Here is an 18,396-nt window from a genome sequence, read left to right on the forward strand (position 1 = left end):
CGGAAAGCAAGCACACGCGACAGGATCTAACAACGCGTACACGCCGCGTACGTTGCCGCACGTTCTTTAATGCACGTGGCGCATGAATCACGAGGACATTTGTAGCCGGCAAGCGTATTACGTTTCTAGAGTCGCGGGGACTAGCCGACGACACCGACCCGAGAATCTAGGTTTCCCCCGATACAGCGTAATGTATCTTTTGTTCCGGACCAGACCGCGGAACCCGAGTTAACCCGTCGTGATCTTGAGGCAAGCCAAACACGCCACGGATGCATTTTATAGTCGGTGGAACGAGGTAGTAACAAGGGGAGATTAATGTTGAAAGGATAATGCTTGGAAAAATTATAGGATTCGAACTCTTAAGAATTAGAATAAGTGTCATCCGTACGGAAAATTCTATATTGGTCAGAAAATTAACGCCAAAACCATCATGTTAAGCTTTGATAATAATTAATAGAAATGAATTTCTGTTTACAATTTTGTTGACGTTTTAGATGTTTCTGGATATACGCAAATAAATAATGGGAAAGGAGCAAAAAATACCAACATGGGGTTTTTGTTCACCTCGACAAAAGTGAGTTCACACTCTAATTATTTCAACGATAACACAATACGAGTTTCCGCTCGAGTGTCACTCTTCCTGTTTGTATTTCTAACCCTGCCCCTAGTTAGAATCGCATTTGGGAATCCGAAACGTTCCCGTTGTACCGTGGAGTTTGGTTCTTTCGAAATTCGAAGGAAAGCAATTCGCCCGATGCGAAAAGATGGTCAGTGATTCATATGCCGCGTGTGCCACGTACCGCAACCGGGTGATTGGGGGGCGGAAAAGGGGACGTATGTCGTTGGCCTGTCGTGCTTCCTTTCCCGTGATCCCCGGGAAGTCTATTCAGAGGTTGCGCCACGACGTCCAGCATCCACATAGGGCCCCGGAGCGTTTCACGGTGATTACCATATTGCATGTCACATTGTCGGCGCACCCCACGAAGGAGAAGGAGAAGAGGTATACCGACCGTGAGGCGAGGGCAGCAACAGGGCGAACGAAGAACGGATGAGGACACGGGAGGACGAGGAAGCTAACCACATTGCAATATACCTGAGGGCACGGCGTCTATAAACCACCGCAATTCTATCTACGTCCCTTCTAAGCGTATATAACTCCTACCGCCAGGATTAAGCCTTTTATAGTCTTTTCAAGCGGCGAAACCTTGGTTCTTTTCACCTCCTCCTTCCCACTCCTCTTCTCTATTCTCGCGAGCTCTCGCTTATACCTTCGGACTTTGTTTCCCAATTGGTTGCTTCATCCCCCGACTCGATCCGCGACTCCGACGGAACTGCAGTGTGTGTGTCGAAACTGTTATCACGATGTTACGCGCGGGAAGATTGCTGATGAATTTGTGAATAACTGTGATTATTATTAGTGGATATTGTTATTATGGTGTCGTTGTGAATTATTATGTCGAAAATATAGGCGGAATAGCAAATCGTATTCATTCGTATTGGTTCAGTGATTATGCATGTTTGGAAGATGGGACTATTCTTTACTTATTATTACTTCCTATTGCCATGGGTTTCTGGATGTGACGCTGTAGACTACCGTCTGTGTGTTTAGTGTTGGAATTGTGTGGTAACAGAGTATTATGTGTTTTTACTAAGAGTGCTGGTGTGGTGACAGTGTCTTTTGTATTTGTTTATGTTTACGATGTGACATATGCGCTCTCTACGTGAATCAAGTTTGAAGATTGGGGTTAGATTATGCTCAACGTTATATGTATAGAACACTTTGGGTTTATGGAGTGCATTATGGTTAACCGAATATGTATTGTTCCATAAATCCGTTTGTTCTCAATCCTACATTCACTAGCGCGAGTGTCCAATACTAGTGTATGTGTACATTTGCCATTTCTTAGGTATTTCACATCACGGAGAATCACGTTCACGAATTTCCTGAATTAACAACCACACCAGAAATACCATTCGATTGTCGCGTTTGAAATTCCTGACGTCATTTCCCTGAAACACACTGTTGGAATTTTGAACGCGTCGTATCACCGCTCACTCTCTCACTCTCTCTCTCTCTCTCTCTCTCTCTCTATCTCTCACCCTCTCTTCGGACGTTCACTGTCAGCTGATTATTGCACCGTCAAGATAAGACAGTCGATTTTAAATCGGTTCGCTGTCGTTAATTATACGGGGGATGGAAAAAATATAAAATTACAGTCTGCGGGCAATCGATAGGGCGAGCAAAAATTTTAATATTACGTTAAAGCATATTATTAACTAGGGACGCGATCGGCTCCGTTTCGCGTCGGACAGGTGGCTCGCCGGGGTTTGATTAGTCGCGACCGATAAGGTGGGGTAATTTTCGAAACACGGGTAGCGTCGTGTACCGATGCTTTCCAATATAGTCTCTTAATGTCTCAATTTGTGCCACTTAAGGACGACCTTGTACGGACTAATACAGATTCATCTAACGCCGGTCACGAGACGATGCACGGGCACAGAGACGTAATTGAAGCATGGATCGCGGCATTAATTATCCTCGGTAAGTAAAAACCGTCCATGATTTGCATGCTAATGGCTCGGACGTAACATTGATCGTGAGAACAGCCTTTCGAAAATTTCACCTCCACAGCGTTTAAGTTACTTGTGCGTGCAATTATGGGATTCTTGAACCAATAAAGAAGCGAAATATTTGGGTGATGGACAATTAACAGCCGAGTACTGTTCGTGTCTGTAGAAACTCTAATCTTCGTTAATTTATAACAATAATTCTAGAAATTGTACGTATTTTATAACTATAGTTGGGTTATAGATAAACGGCCACATGTTTTCCATTTAATTAATATTAAAATACTTTATACGTGTCGAAAGAAAGGTTTAGCCTTTAAAGTCACAAACACACGAATGTACTCGACACTATTCTCTCACCGACCACTGTTTTTTCCTTGCCTTGGAATACAATTTTCTGTCCTGGCTACTTGCCTCCGCCTCATCGGCTGTACCTGAACCCGCGCACGTAGACGTGTCATTCGCGTGATCTTGCCCCCAGCGAAACGTGGATTTTTTCCGTGTAATGTTCTGCGAAACGGCCAATTACGTTGTATTACCATAACCATTGGAGAACCACGCAGCGACCCGATTCGCATTTACGTATCTCGGAGGAAACACGGCACGTACACGCATTCCACCGAACGATCGCGAGAAATTCTGGTGTCGAGGGAGAACAGCAATGATTATTGATTCGTATACTCATTAACCCTTTCGCGGCGAGTGGGACGTACGTGTCCCACTTGAGTACTTCAACAGAAATTGATCTCAATTTAGCATCCTTTACAGACGCGATTACCGTTGGATACATAACAAATATAAAAGAAACCAGAAGATTACAAACATGAAATAATAAACACAAAATTGAAAGAGACTGTAGCTAGATAAGAAGATCAATACATCCCAATTCAACCGCCTCTTATATCCGTTCCTACGATGTCCCTAGCAACTTTGTGGCAATCGACGCATCACCACCCGTCATTCTGAACGCATTATGCGGTCACTATTTTTCCCTTTCGTCGCGCGTTTTGCAAGAATCGTACGAAGTACTCGACGTAATCCCTCGATCGTAATTCCAATCCCCGAAGAGTTCGCCGCGCCGCGCCGGTATTATAATTCAATCAGAACGTCTACCCGGCGAAGACCGCTAATGTAAAATGCATCATCTTTGTGGCTCGGTCGTTCGCGCATTACACGTGAGATCGCGATTGCGTTGGGTACTTTCTTGCGACCCGGCCATCGGTAACGTAACGAGTGTCATTAAGCGACGTTCACTTAATTCAATTATTATCATACCTTGTCCGCGCCGTGTGCCTCCCCCCCTCCTCCCCATCCATGCCACCCCTGTGCCCCCCTGGAATGCGGCAGGGAATTATTCTATTAGAGCGGAGGCGCATTAGGGGCTCGCTTGGAGAACTTTTCTAGCCTCGGTGCTCGGTCGGGTTCACCAACGACTAATAGGATGCCCATTAGCCACGCGGAATGAGCACCGGCATTCGCCGCGGCCATAAACAAGCCTATGAAGCAAGGAGACGATAATGTTCGCGAGGGTGTTACGCGCGGGCAACGGTAATTCGCGTTTCGTGGCCCGTCCACGCGCGATTCGGCCAGCCTGAGTATACTTATTTAACCCCTTTCGCTGAGAACGAACGCGCGCACTGGTCGTGAGAGTGTCGATTAAATATAAAATGTTAAGCATGGATATACTTGAAGTACGTTGGGACAACACGTGGTCGATCCTTTGAGTGTTTCGAATCGTGTAAATTTTAACCTGGTGTGCTCACTGAGAGATGTTCGAGGAACTATATCCTTCTTTGGCAGGAGCAAGATGCATGTACTGAGTGTGGAGTATCTCACAAGGAAATGAAGGTATCAAAAGATTGTTCTTACAAAGGATATTTGGTAGAAAGATAGACATTATGTGGTTAGTTTTTGCGCAGTCAGCCGGCGCGCGGTTCTTATCTGAAAATCGTAACTCGAGGCGGTTTTATTAAAGTCGGGCAGTCGACGAAAAAATAAATTCTCATTGGCCGTGTGCACCGTTCATTCACCGATATCGTGTTCGCACAATTAAGCGGCATTTTTATCGAACTCGGATACGGTGGTGTTCGACGCTATTCGATTGCTAACCGTCAATTATTAAATAATGATAATGAACGACCGTATAAATTCTGACTCGTTAACAGCCACGACCCGAACAGGGAAAGTATCGTGCGTGCAACAACAATTCGCGCCCCGTCGTGCTGCTATAAACTATAAACGCTTTGGAGAACGCCACGATCGACTTTGACATTAGCTCAGACCACGTTATAACGGGTGCCCGAGGCTACCGATGACCTTTGCTCTATCCTGTTGGCTGTGTATTTCAGGAAATGTCGCTCCATTGACACAGATACCTCGTTGTTTTTACAGAACTATCTGCCCTTTCTTCGGTGGAATTACAAATTTAAAAGTTGCAGCCCAACGAAACAGTGTTTTTTCTCGTGATAGTAAAATGTCATGCCGTCAGATCGTTTTTTGTAGAAGTTACATACACCCAAAATGTATCTTTAAAATGTATCTTTAAAAATACAGTTATGTCCCCTGTTCTGGAACAGAACCTTCTTGGGTCACAACCGAAAAGAGCAACGATGCATGCGCAGGAGATGACGTTTTGATAGGGACTGCAGTGTAAAGTTTTACACGAACTAGGAAGCTACCGATGGTGCAAGCGCGTTCTGTTCAATCGAAACACACATTTTTTCACGTTTCGAAAATGCGATGTTCCCATGGGACTAATAAAGGATTATTTCAATTTATGTCCAATGCTCCGTACCGTGTATGTACATGCCAATCGCTTGAAAATCCATTCCAGTCCACGCAAGGAATGATAATCCCGCGCGCGCGAAACATAATTTCTTCTTCGCCTGTATGTTAATTGCACCCCACCGACGAGATGGCGGGTCTTGTTTTTCCTCTGAATAACAAGTTTTCCGCCAGGAAGAACGTAATTATCTGAAAGTCGCCGGGTACAAGCTCGACGAAAGTTACAACCTCTCCAGCGACGTGGCGCGGGGTTCGTCCCTAAGAGGGAGAGAAATGGGAAGAGTAAGAGGGAGAGAGAGACGAGTCGAGTCTTGGCCGGTGAGTTTTCGAAGCTCTTTATCGAAAGGCCAACCATTTACAAGCTAATTTGTAACCGTTGATGGTATAGTTACAGACCACGCGCCAATAGGGGATTCCCTCCTCGTCATGAAAACGGTGATTTAGGCATTTGCATTTCACGGAGTCGCGTGGTCGTAAAGCGTGCGCAACAAAACCAAGTCGGCTTAGTTAAACGGCTAATTTGTTGATTTTTCGCTGCCCAGTTTTACGTTCCCTGTGCTGCCCACTCCACCCCCTCTGCCATCTCTACTTGTTTCGTAGTTCCTTCTTTTGTTCTGTTTTCTTTCTTATTTTTTTCTTCATTTTGCACAGTGAAGCTTACTCGGAGGTAGGTAACACTATGCGCCTCGAGAATGACTAGTAAGGACCAATGGGGAGCAACGAGGCATAATAAAAATGCTAATTCGCAGCTTAACGCGCGTCATGTTTGTTTAACGAGAATGCTGGTAGTTTTACGGGTGAACCTGGTTCCTTGAGATTGTCGATCGCGAAAATACGAACTGATAAGAATACGGTTTGAAATTTTACAGACTCGTGTGGTTTAATCTTCACTGTCGAGAATCGAACTTTTTTTGGTAAGCGCTGAAGTCTTGTCGCTGAAGTGTCTGTTCATTGCACTCCGTTTCTACTTACTACAATGACGAATATACGCGTGTCAGATTAAAGTTCAAAGTCGATTTTCTCGAAATCGAAGTATCATATGAAGAAATGTTATTCTATATTTTCGACTTTTTTCATCCTGTTTAGCTGATTTATGTTCTTTACGCCACACGCACACTGTCTCGCCATTATATTGTACGAATTTATATAACATTCTTACTTACAGATAATATGAATAACAGTATTTGATGGCTTGTATATAATTAAATATACATTTGTAACACCACATTTAAGAAAATTTGGAAACAATTTTTTATATTGGCGAATTGTAAAAATATACAGTTGAGTATAATTAAATATAATATAATATAGTTATATAACAGTAATTTATGTGAAAAGATAATATATTCAAAAGACGGATTTATTTTCATAAATGGAAATATTCTCACGTTATAGTGCATTTTCAAACGTATGTGAGTCTCTGATATCAGGGTATAATTCAATGATACATCGTCTTGTTAATAAAACGCAATTCAAGAAGCTTTGGGTTGCGCAGCAGAGGCTATGAATCAGTCTTAACCACACAGCCGCAACGGTTCACGCGAGCGCGTGCTCAGGGGAGCCAGGAACTCTACATTCGGTTTCCTCCTCTGCACGAATCGTCATGATTGAAATCAGGGTGCGGCTACGCTGTCGCCTATCCCTCCTACCTCCATAACTTGCCCATTTTGCGTTTCTTTGTGCCTTTCTCTCGTCCTCCGCTTCTAACTCGGTTATTTTTCAGCCCATTCCTCTTCTAGCTGATCCTTCTCTTCGATCTTTCCTCTTGCTTTACCCGTGTAGCAGACAATTTTCATGATGTAAACCATATCGTAAATAGTACACTCAAGCCTCGAATGGAATTGTTGAATGGAATCTATCCTAATTTCTGCCCTTTCGAAGGGTTCGGTAAATTTAGCGTTAAATCACCCTGTGTAGTGTACATAGATCCGAGAGCAACTCTCCAAAGTTTATGTTACACGAAAGAGACGCTACGAAATAGTTTAGAAGGATCTCGATATCAGGTAAAAGTCGGGAAAATCAGAAAAAAGAAGAGTCACGCGATGCCAAGTGACAAGAAACAGGCCTGATAAAAAGGTGAACGCAGACCGATTTCGTAATTAGCCGGCGGCCACGGTGATTTCGATTCAAAGGGAGGCTCTCGTTCTCGCTTTGTACCGCACGCGCGACTCGTTAAACCGATCGACACAGTAATTAAGCGACGATTAACAAATTATCGGGAACGGTGCCGCGACAGTCCCTTTTTTCTCGGCCAAGTCTGGAAGATTAATGGTAACGAATGTGCATCGGATAAAATTGCGTTAAATCCGGACCGAGGCGACCGTGAAGTAGACATTGCACGTTCCCTCGGTTCCGCTGAGTCATCTACGCGCTGATTTTGATATCTGTATTTGGTGACGATCGCTGATACGATGTTCGACCTGCAGCCGGTACTACGAGAAATTTAAAAAATACTACGTTTGTTCGAAGAATATCAGCGTTTAATGCTAAACCTACCGACAATTCATATACAGGGTGTTACAGACTTTTTTCCCGCAAAACTTCACCAGAATATTCCACGAACAAAATTACGAAAAAAATATGTCATACAAAACATAGGCTCTTAAATACTTCATTAAAAAGTTATAACAAAAATACGAAATGATAATGGTGATAAACCGTTTTTCCCTTGTTTTTGTCCGATCGAGTCAACTTCACACGCCCCGTGTTGCCCGTGCACGATCTCCGCCCCCTCCTCTTCACTCCATTGGTTTCCGTCGCTAAAAGAAATCGTGAACGGACCGGAACGGTCCGCTCGAGCGAGGAGAATTCTTATTTGCCACGGTCAATTAGCGAAATCCAGATAACACTGAATCAGAAAAGAACGATCGGAGAATGAAATCGCGACACGCGGGGAAATTTAAGACAGAAGGATTGGCGAAAAACCGGTCACAAAACGAATTTGCACGCCGTGGAAGTCAAGCCCAGGCGAGCGACGGTTTTTCCGGGACAGATGCGCGCAATGATTAGTTTAAACTCTTAAAGAGTCGGATAAAGTATTGAAAAGCAATTTTGTTAATGCTTCCGTTTCACAGATTTTATAATGGCATTGCCTCGGAATGCATCATTCAATAATAGCAACTATCGAAATTTGCCACTTTTATGAGCATTTCTTTATAATACGTTGAAATAAACATATTGTTGCGACTTTGCGCCTCTTCCTTCCTCATAATTACTTTATTGGAATAATTTTTTATAAACCATCAATAATCAATACGTGACTTAGTTCGTGGAGATTTTAAGTGATTCGCGTAGAAAAAAGTACACCCTTTAAAATGAGACCAATTCCAGGTCTTTAGCTCTATTCATTATTTCACAATTTGTACTTAAACACGAGGACTCCACTTTCATATCGTAATAAGAGTTGCAAAAGATCTGAAAAAATGTATTGTTGTAACATTTCAATCATCATTATAAAAGCATATCGACAAGTCATTTTGACTTGTTTGGTAGTTCTAGCGATAAATACAGTTTCTGTAAACATAAATTACGATTAGCCTTTCCGACTTTAACATTTATTAATCTTCGGCTGACACTTCCACGAATAATTTTACCTCTTACATAAGTCGTGAAGCATTATCAGCGTGTTTACTGTACCATGCAATCTGTGTCTACTTCAATTATGTATATACCATGCATTAGGACACGTATCGAATATGCAGTAAATGTTACGAAGTATTACGAAATAGCTGAAAGTCTGAAATAAATATTATTCAAAGGATATTTTATTTTCGATGGGCAACGCTTATACTACTACGAAATAATAAAAGTGGTCTAAGTTATATAATTTTCACGAAAAAATCACATCTTCTCCATACAGATTGGGTGTCTTAGTACCACAGACGAGATATAAGAATAGACCTAACATCTTATATGATTTGGAGTTCACGTTAGTACTCACGAACAGTAATATACTTGTACAAATCCCACGTCAAGGTCATGATTGCCAGAAAAAAATTCTGCGACACATTCCACTGAATTTCACATGACCACGGTTTTTATCACGTTGTTAACTCTCTAACACCGACATAAAACCGGAACGTCACAATGTCGCACGGGATTAAAATGTCATAACTGCAACATTCGGTTGAAATTTATGGATGTTGAGAGAAGTAATCGTTAACTTGCCGCGTATTATGCGTATTGATCATCGTGTTAGCGATAACGGCGTGTCTCCCTCCTGGTGAGAACATCGTCCGAACGGGGAAGAAGCGTTTATTTTCCCCAGGAATTCGCATTCTTTGTCGTGACGGTCAGAACTGCTGCGTATATCCGAATCGACGATCTCCATGTCGGGGCGTCAAAATTCGTATAATTATCGGACAAACGAGACGGATCCCTGGGAGACGTTCCGAAAATACATACGAGCTTCACGTGGAAGGCCTCGAATGAGAGCCCGTAAACGCGTTCTCATTCACGGGGATCCATGAAAACGAAATTCTACGTTGTGTGTCGTTGGCGGAGAAACCAGTTCGCGCATACATATGTATGTATATTCGATGGAGGCGCCCACATGCTTTCCAGCAATTCCGTTTAGGAGCTCGTACGTGCGAATCGGTTACCGTCGGTCTACGCGTGGAATTTATCTACAAATTACTTTACGATCGGCTCGACACGATTCGGAGGTTTGTCGAGGAAAGTGCGTGTCTGGCTCAGGAAAGAAATTGTGTCGAAGCTTGATCGTGTTCTGCTTTTTCTTTCGAACTTTAGTTCACCTACAAGTGAAATCTTATTTGTGTCCGATATGTGAATAATTCTTGCTACACTCGTGTCTTTATCTTTCACAGGTAGATACGTAAGTTGTAGTTTTCATACAACAAAATAAGTTATATTAGATAAATGAATTATAAAAATACGTCTTCTCAGCCACTTTATGATTAAACGAAAAGTTTCAATTACAACTATGATTGACATATTTATACATAAACATTTTAAGATAATAGAACGCTGGTGAAAATGATTTAGTCGTTTCTATGCGCAAGCCCCTACACACGTGTAAGTCTACACCCATGCGATCAGCAAGACACTTGTTTCATCAGACAGGCTACGACGCATTAGCATGCCGTGATTTATGAATTTATTTGTAATATTTTCGGCTTTACAAGCATCGTTAGATCCACCCATCGTTTTATTATGCGACAGTCGCCAATAGTGTTGCGCAATTGGTATGCGACCCATGTATTCCGAAGAACATTATTCAGAAATTCTCTCTACTGAAACATAAGAAACGGTACTGCTCCATGCATTTAAATTTTTTTCCTTTTTTTAACACGTGAAAAAAGTTTTTCTTTTAATAGTTTGCAATTGTTTGTATCAATATTCATGCCTTTGTCTTGTTGCGGTTCGTACACACTCTCTTTCGTTAGTCAAGGAATACTTATTGCTATGAAACACGGAATAAAAAATGCTGTTTATAAAACCGTTTAAATTATGACGTACAAAAATTATAAAATAATATTATAAAATACTATTAATAGTTGTTAGATCTAGTGATTTAGATAATAAACATTATTTTCTTGAAAATAATATAAGTTACCAATATTTCGTTGAAATGAAGCGATACATTTTTATTATCGCTGTAACCGTAATCACCTAAACTGAAATTCCGATAAAATCATAATTTATTCATTCAGTTATATATTTACGCTTATATATGAACCGTTTGTAATACTTATACACTTAATATTACTATCTGGACATCAACGGACAGCCCGAGGTCGGTGATTCATGAAAACACCGTGAATAAATTAATGAGCATTCGTGGCGCGATCGTTAATACATAGTATGAACCGTGTTTTCCGCAATCAAACGATGAATGGGGGGGGGGGGCAGTTTCAAAGGTCGTTTGAAAATTAATTGCGGGCAACACAAAACATTTGCGTGGATTGTGAAACACGTTGCGGCGAACAAACTGAACGGTACTTATCGGGACACATTTACCGATGAATATCATTAAAATCAAATTAAAACTAATGCTCACGACTTAATATACATCAACAGCGAAAATAAGGAAACGTTATAGATATATTCAGCCGCTCGAGAATGTGTATTAATTCCATGGAAACAATTTACCCACAGAAATTATCCCGTAACGACGAAGAAATAATTCGCTGTTTACATTTGCGATCCTCGTATCACGACATGCAATTACGATGTAATCACCAATTCACAAGATCTTCAGAATCCGTTTCGATATGGGTAATCGTTGCTCTCAATTTAACGGATTTATCGGTGGTAATAAAATCAATCAAATAACACGGGGTTAATCGGGTGATTTCAATTTATGTACAGGGATCGAAATAACAGGCATTGAAGTTTGTTACGCGAAGAAAAAAAAAAGTTGCAATTTAATGAACGTACCGTGAATCCCTCGAATAATTACTCTTTCAGGGAACTCTGACTTGTATCCTCGTAGACTGAAATCTTTGTTTAAAACCTGTTCCCCCCGCTCCCTTACGTTTGTTCGTGATCATAAGACACTCTCGTGTTGAATCGGGAGTTCCATTCGAGATATCCGTACGGCGATTCCGATTTCACCGAAAGACACGTGGGCGATTGATCGATTCCCAGATCGACAGATCTATTCATTAGAAAAGTGTGCCCGTAAAGCAGACCGGCTGCCCCATGTGAAAGACCACTCCGTGAATTGCTTAGAATGGATAGTTAAAGGCAAGGAACGCGTGGGAGATTTTCGTTACGGGACCGGTTTCGGATGGTAATTAATTTTCACACTCCACTTCTAATTGACAGCGACTACCGGGGGAAAAAATTTCTGGCGCCGAAATTGCTGTAACGGTTTTTATTTGCATTAGAGAAAGGTAAGGTAGTTAGTGAACTATGCGCAATGTATAGAATTAGATATACGATAGTTTCTGTTAATAACCATAGAAATCAAAGTAAAAGAACAGAATAACCAATATTGTCATAATATTTAAATGAAATTAACATTAAACTTTGGTATATGATTTTGAAGTAACACTGAATGGCACTTAGTACCGAACATAGCAAAAATAAGTAAGATCACAAAATTTGTGATATATTGATATTATATATTTAATGTAATCATGAGAACATTCTGACATATCGGAACATGCCTCATGAGCCTAGCCTTGGCAGCTTGAGCACTGAATCCAGTCTGTATCATGACTCTCTAAGCAAACTGCACAGACAGTATCTTTGTTTGCGGTTTTCAGTGTCAGTGCTCTGGTGATCTTTATCTCCTTTGGTCTATCTGTCTTTTTTAAACTGATTTCCCAAGATTCTTTTCTGTTCTTTAACTCTCTCGCGTTTCAGTTGTCAAACGTATACATAGCTAACGTCCGATACTAGGCGGTGTTCGGGGCTAGGGGAACTCCACCTACGCAAAATTTCGATTTCAATGTACGAAACCCCAACTTGTACGTCGTATTAGCGCACGGAAATTACATTCCCGCGACGGGATGGTACGGAACAACGTCGAAGACAGCGTTTCTGCGCGGCAATATCAATGAAATGCACAAAGAGGAACTGGTTCGACATCAGGTTACACAACGCTAATTACGTTATCTGGTACGTTGCGGGGGTTTACATAGAGTTCAGCCGGCTCTAGCGAGGTTTCGCCATCGGAGGATGCCAACTTAACACATTCCTGTTCCATTATCTAATTTGTCGATCGTTCGGGCATGTTGCAGGCTCACGTGCCCTGAACCCTATTTCGTCAGCGAAGGCCTGTTCGCCACGGCGGAGGAGCTGGAGAACACGCGCGAGGTAACCCTACACGTGATGACCATCGGCGGCTTCATCGAGGATCCGGGGAAGGTAAGTCATTCCCGTCCACCGTTACGCAAACATTTTCTTTTTCGCCGGCCGCGGCGTTGATCGGCGGCGATGTGAAATCGCTTCTGCAAAAGCAACGCCGCTTCACCTCCAGCCGCTGGTGTACCGCTGTCCGTCCTTCCATTCTATTCTTTCCGTACCGTTACAAAATCGATCGCGGCGGCGCTCAGAATGACAACGACGTGTCATGGTACCTACAAGCAAAATTGTAGAACCAGACCCTCTGTGTCACCATTGGTTTCTGCGATTTCTCACGGTGTTCTAAACCTTTCGCCGCGACTAAGCTGATCGTCAATTACGTACGAAGACCTCAGGGAAAAAACACAAGTCACATTTTCCATTTTTTTTTCACGGGAGCAATTTTGAGCTCCGTCAATTATGTCATGATAATTACGTCAATACAGATTAATTTTTCAATCGCAGAATCATTTGTTTCACAGCTGTAATACGAGTCACGGGTTTCAATTACGAAGAAAAAGACAGAGAACTAACATTCGGTTTCATCGTGAAGGTTCCGTGGCATCGTTAAAACTCTCTCCCTTCCCTCGTTCTTTGAATGGAGCAAGAAGACGCAGACACTCGAATAAATAAAAACACGGCTAATTGCAACCGCGCGGATGCCCGGTTCATCCATCGACCCTTCGTTATCTGACATGAGCACCGATTAAAATTACGTACGAGCATGCAGAACCGTACGTCGGTCTCGCACGTTGCCGGGGCTATCTCTCTGCCCTCTCCTCGGCTCGTTAATTAAATGCAACGGCTAATTAGATAACTGATAAGAGGTTATGGCGGTCCGCGAGTCGCACGATGTACTTTTGGCCTCCCTCTTACATTCTTCCTCTCTCTTCCTCTCCTCTAGCTTCCCTCCTCTTCCCTCCGTTTTAGTCTCACTCCACGCCTACTGGTTTTTCATGCTTCTTTACCTTGTATTTCTATTTCTTGCTCCTTCACTTCACTCAACGTTCTTATCCTGTTTCCTTCACTATACCGTACATTTCTTGTTTTCCTGGATCGCAGATATTCACTTATTCTTTTACCTTTTGTTCTCACTCCGCCTGCGCTGATGTTCACTGTAATTCTGCTTCTTCTTCTGGTTTTTCACTCTTTTTCATATCTTCCGCGTTCATTCTTCTAATCTACTATCGTTTTGATATACAACTTCCCTTCATGTTATATTTTGTCTCGATCGCAATGGACGTATCGACGATTTATCGTCTATTATACAATTACCGAGTTCTACCCCCTTGCCTCTGACTTCGCGTTCTTTTCACCCTTTTCCTCGAACCAGCTCTTTCGTGCTTGTTAGAGTGAAATTCGAAACTCAGCTCGAACTCTGGCGTGACAGTGAGGTATCCGTGACCTTGAGACTTTATGGGCTTCTGTTTGAATACTGGTAGGAGAGACAAGCAACGTGGAAATCTCATCGATGCGTTTTTACCTGGAACGAAGTACTACGTGGAACGTTGTTCCGAGAACTCGTCAGGTGCGCTCTAGTTACCGGAATACTACCACGATATCGTTAATCTCATGGTATACGGGGTATAGTGTACAACAACCGCGTTAAATTTCAGAATTTAAATTCAACACGGAAACACAGTAGAAAATTGTTTTCGGATTTGAACAAATTTTGTTTCTCATTCATTGAACATATTGAATGCCCAACTTTTTATTACTGAGATGATATCGTGATAAAATATACTCGGTTAAGTTTTTGCGATTTAGAGGGTAATATCACTAGACCGTACATCTTTATGCAAATTCAGATGTTTATAAATTAATTTATTAATGAAGGTTTCGTTAGGTTTAAAGCGAAGTAACATTTCTAACTAATCTCTGTGAACATTTTGACTATGTTATGTTTTGCACTTTTGCCCACTGATTGTAACTATTATCTAAATACTGCAAAATTTCTCATTTCTGAAATTAGAATTAGATTCAAGTTCAAAACATTATCTTACGATTACTAAGTAAGGTAGTAAATACAACCCTCAGAAGGTGGAATTCAATTTGCTCCTTGCAAAATGACACTCGCCAACCCCCAACAGTCTCGCGAGGACATTTTTCGTGAAAGCATTTTCTCTCTGCTTGGCCGTGTTCACGATTAATGAGTCAAGAAACTGGTTCGCATCCCGCTTCGCACGCCTCATTACCTAGCCGAGGGGTTCCAGTATTTTATTTATGTGTCTATAGCCGGCGATAGTTATTATAATTGCTTGTCGCTTCCATTTGATTTATGAGTATACAGCTAAACGCTGCCTGTTTAACGGCTAATCTTGTTCCTGATAGCTACTGTACCAATTTGCACGAAAATATCATGCGTTTCCGCGGACTAACGACAGAATCTGAAGAAAAATCGAACGGATTTCTGAAACTACGAGTCGATTCTATTTACCATATCACTAGCTCTACCGTTATTGTTCTTATACAGTATTAATTTTCGTTGCCCGCGTTTATTTGGGCATGTCTATTACGGTAACATAAAATACCACCCTCCTCGAGTTCGAGGGTTAATGTATCTTGCTTAAAAGTAAACTGATGAACCAACATACTGTTTCAGTAGATTACACGATACACGTTAATAGAGAGCTTCCCCTTCCATTTTTGCACACAAGGTTCGTCTATTCGATAAAATCGACTACCACGAGTCACTCGGCAGCAGCTGACAGATTGATCGACCACATACCGCGGAGCGTTTCAACGCGACTCCGTGAACAGGCATAATGTTATTATATAATTACAGCGACTGATGCGGCGATAATTTAACTGATTTCGCGTTTCAGGCTAATACACGGCCGTGTACGGCCGTGTCAAAATAATGGGGATGCGGGGGGGGGGGGGGGGGGGGGGGGGGGACCGGGTTCTCTGTTCAGTTCAAAGAGCCAACGGCCGATGGTTTTAACTGAGAAACGTCTGTTACTACCGATGACGTGGAAAAACAGACGTACCAGTGCACGTGGATTACAGCAAAATTGCAGCAGGTGTTTGTAATACTCCGCCGATTCGATGTCGGCGAAACACACACACACAGACACAGATGCATGGTCGTGAAAGAGGGCGAGCGATCGCTAACGGATGATCTCACCTTTGGTAAATGTAACGATGCAACAAAGGAGAATCGTCTGACAGTTGCAGAATTAAATCTTGCTCGTAATATCGTTGTTTTCCATCAACGATGAAATTATTAATGCAGACCCGTTGATTGAATTTTATATTTCCATTCGACGACCTTCAGGGTCCAACATCGGAAATTGAATCTGTAATGAAGGTAAAATGCATCTAAATATGTACATTAGGTGTTGCGTATTCCATGCGGATATTCTCGTTAAGGGTTATAGAACACATTTACAAGACGTGATTATTGAAACCGTCTAATCGAAACCCGCTAATTAAGGTTACGTAGACGCAATGGATGAGTGCTTGTTTAGCGGAGAAACACATTCAGCGAAAGGGTTGAACTTTAATTATCATCGATGCCGGTAACTGTACAAGAAATCTTATTTCACGTAGAATGTGACGAATAATTAGTCTGTAACGCTTTTTGCGTATTCCTTTTAAAACGTAATTGGTGTTGGGAAGTCGACAAAGAGTTCTGCAGAAAAACGGGGACGCTTCACCGAGGAAGAGGCTGCTGCGCCTCCACGCGGCTTGAAGCGGTTTTCCTGGCGCGTTGAATAATGCATGCCACGCCCGGGGAAAGCATTGTTCCCCGGCGCGGTGAAGACGCAACGCGGAAGCATCTTCCAATTGGCACCTCGACGGCCTTTACGATTCCGATGACGCATGGTCATCGGCATTACTTTTGTCACTTTTGTAGAAATAGGACGGATTAGAGACGACGACAAACTGTAATGTTGCTAAATTTCTGAGCATTTTCCAATCAATCCTATAGTTTTAAATACAGTAGTCGATCCGTCTCGGTATTCTATTAGTCTATCAGCGGTGTCGTTCGGATTTGATTTGCGTTGTTTGTTCTTTAGAATACACGCATTGATACAGCACAAAAACGTCCTATGTACTGACGTTTCTAGAACATCCGAAATTTAAGTCTTACGAATGTCCTAGAGATGTCCAAAATGGACGTAGGACATTCGGATATAAACTGGACATGTTACGGACGTCCTTAGAATGTACGGTGCTATCTGGGATTATATCCCATATATATTTAATTTTATTCGATTTGACATCGCATTTCTTACCGCCACAATCAAATGCTTTTCTCTCCTCGTACTTCGAATGCAATTGCGGAAGGCACCGTCGAAAAATACAGTTCACTTCATCCGCGACGACGAGATTTTTCGTGGTGCGGACGAATACAAATGAGCGTTCGTGTTCCATGTAAAACTATGTGTCGCAAGCGGAACGCCACGGAACGACGGTCCTGAACGATCATCGGCCAATTCCTAGACACGGCAGCGAGCATAAATTATTCAGGCGGTGTAGCAAAAGCGATTAATTTTATTGGCCGACGTCCCGGATATGGCTCGTCTGTACCCGTCACCGTCGCTTTGTTGCAACGTCGTATCCTATGCTCCGTGTTCCTCGATTATGCGCCGGGCCCCGGCTAACACCTTATTAACGCCGCTGTGTGGTTGCACGAGCACCGAGACCACGAAAAAAAAAAAATTGCGCAAAGCCGCTCGAACGTGTTGGGGCTTTTCTCATCATCGGATCGGTAATGTCTGGGCTGCGTAGGAAGCGGGATCGTGTCACATAATTATGTGACAACACGCCGAGATACGATGTATCTAACGGAATTGCACTGCTGCGTTCATTTTCTTTCTATGTACCACGTTTCGTAATATATGGGCACGACTTCCGGTGTGAAGTAGGGGCGTCAAAGTAATGGTAATAAAAAGTTGATGTGAACATTATTTGTTCTGTATAACCGTGTTCTTGGGTTATAACAATTTGGGTTTTGAGAGATTTTCGTTACAAAATAGGATATTTTATTGAACAAAAAGTTTTTACCTTTTCTACAGGATGTCACTATAACATTGTATTATATGTATAGATAAATCATTAGTATTTATTTTTTTATTTTCATCATTTCGTATTTCGAAATTTGCCCTTGTTTTCTTTTTGTAAAAATGTTCGAAAAACGTCAGGTAATAAAATGCATATATGTATGGACAAGGTGTCAGCATGGCTCTAATGCATTTAATGTGTATTCAAAGATTTTGATTTTAG

At 42.1% G+C, this 18,396-nt stretch overlaps 1 protein-coding gene across 1 annotated transcript in view; it reads left to right on the top strand.

The window, feature by feature from the left end:
- Window positions 1–18,396, top strand: part of LOC107190286 (UPF0489 protein C5orf22 homolog) — a 663,704-nt gene that overhangs the window by 381,579 nt on the left and 263,729 nt on the right. The window contains exon 4 of the mRNA XM_015579074.1: window positions 13,062–13,188. Coding sequence (XP_015434560.1) covers window positions 13,062–13,188 — 127 coding nt within the window. The remainder of the gene's footprint in view (window positions 1–13,061; window positions 13,189–18,396) is intronic.

The sequence above is a fragment of the Dufourea novaeangliae genome, unplaced genomic scaffold (genome assembly GCF_001272555.1).
Source record: "Dufourea novaeangliae isolate 0120121106 unplaced genomic scaffold, ASM127255v1 scaffold168, whole genome shotgun sequence".
Classification (NCBI taxonomy): domain Eukaryota; kingdom Metazoa; phylum Arthropoda; class Insecta; order Hymenoptera; family Halictidae; genus Dufourea; species Dufourea novaeangliae.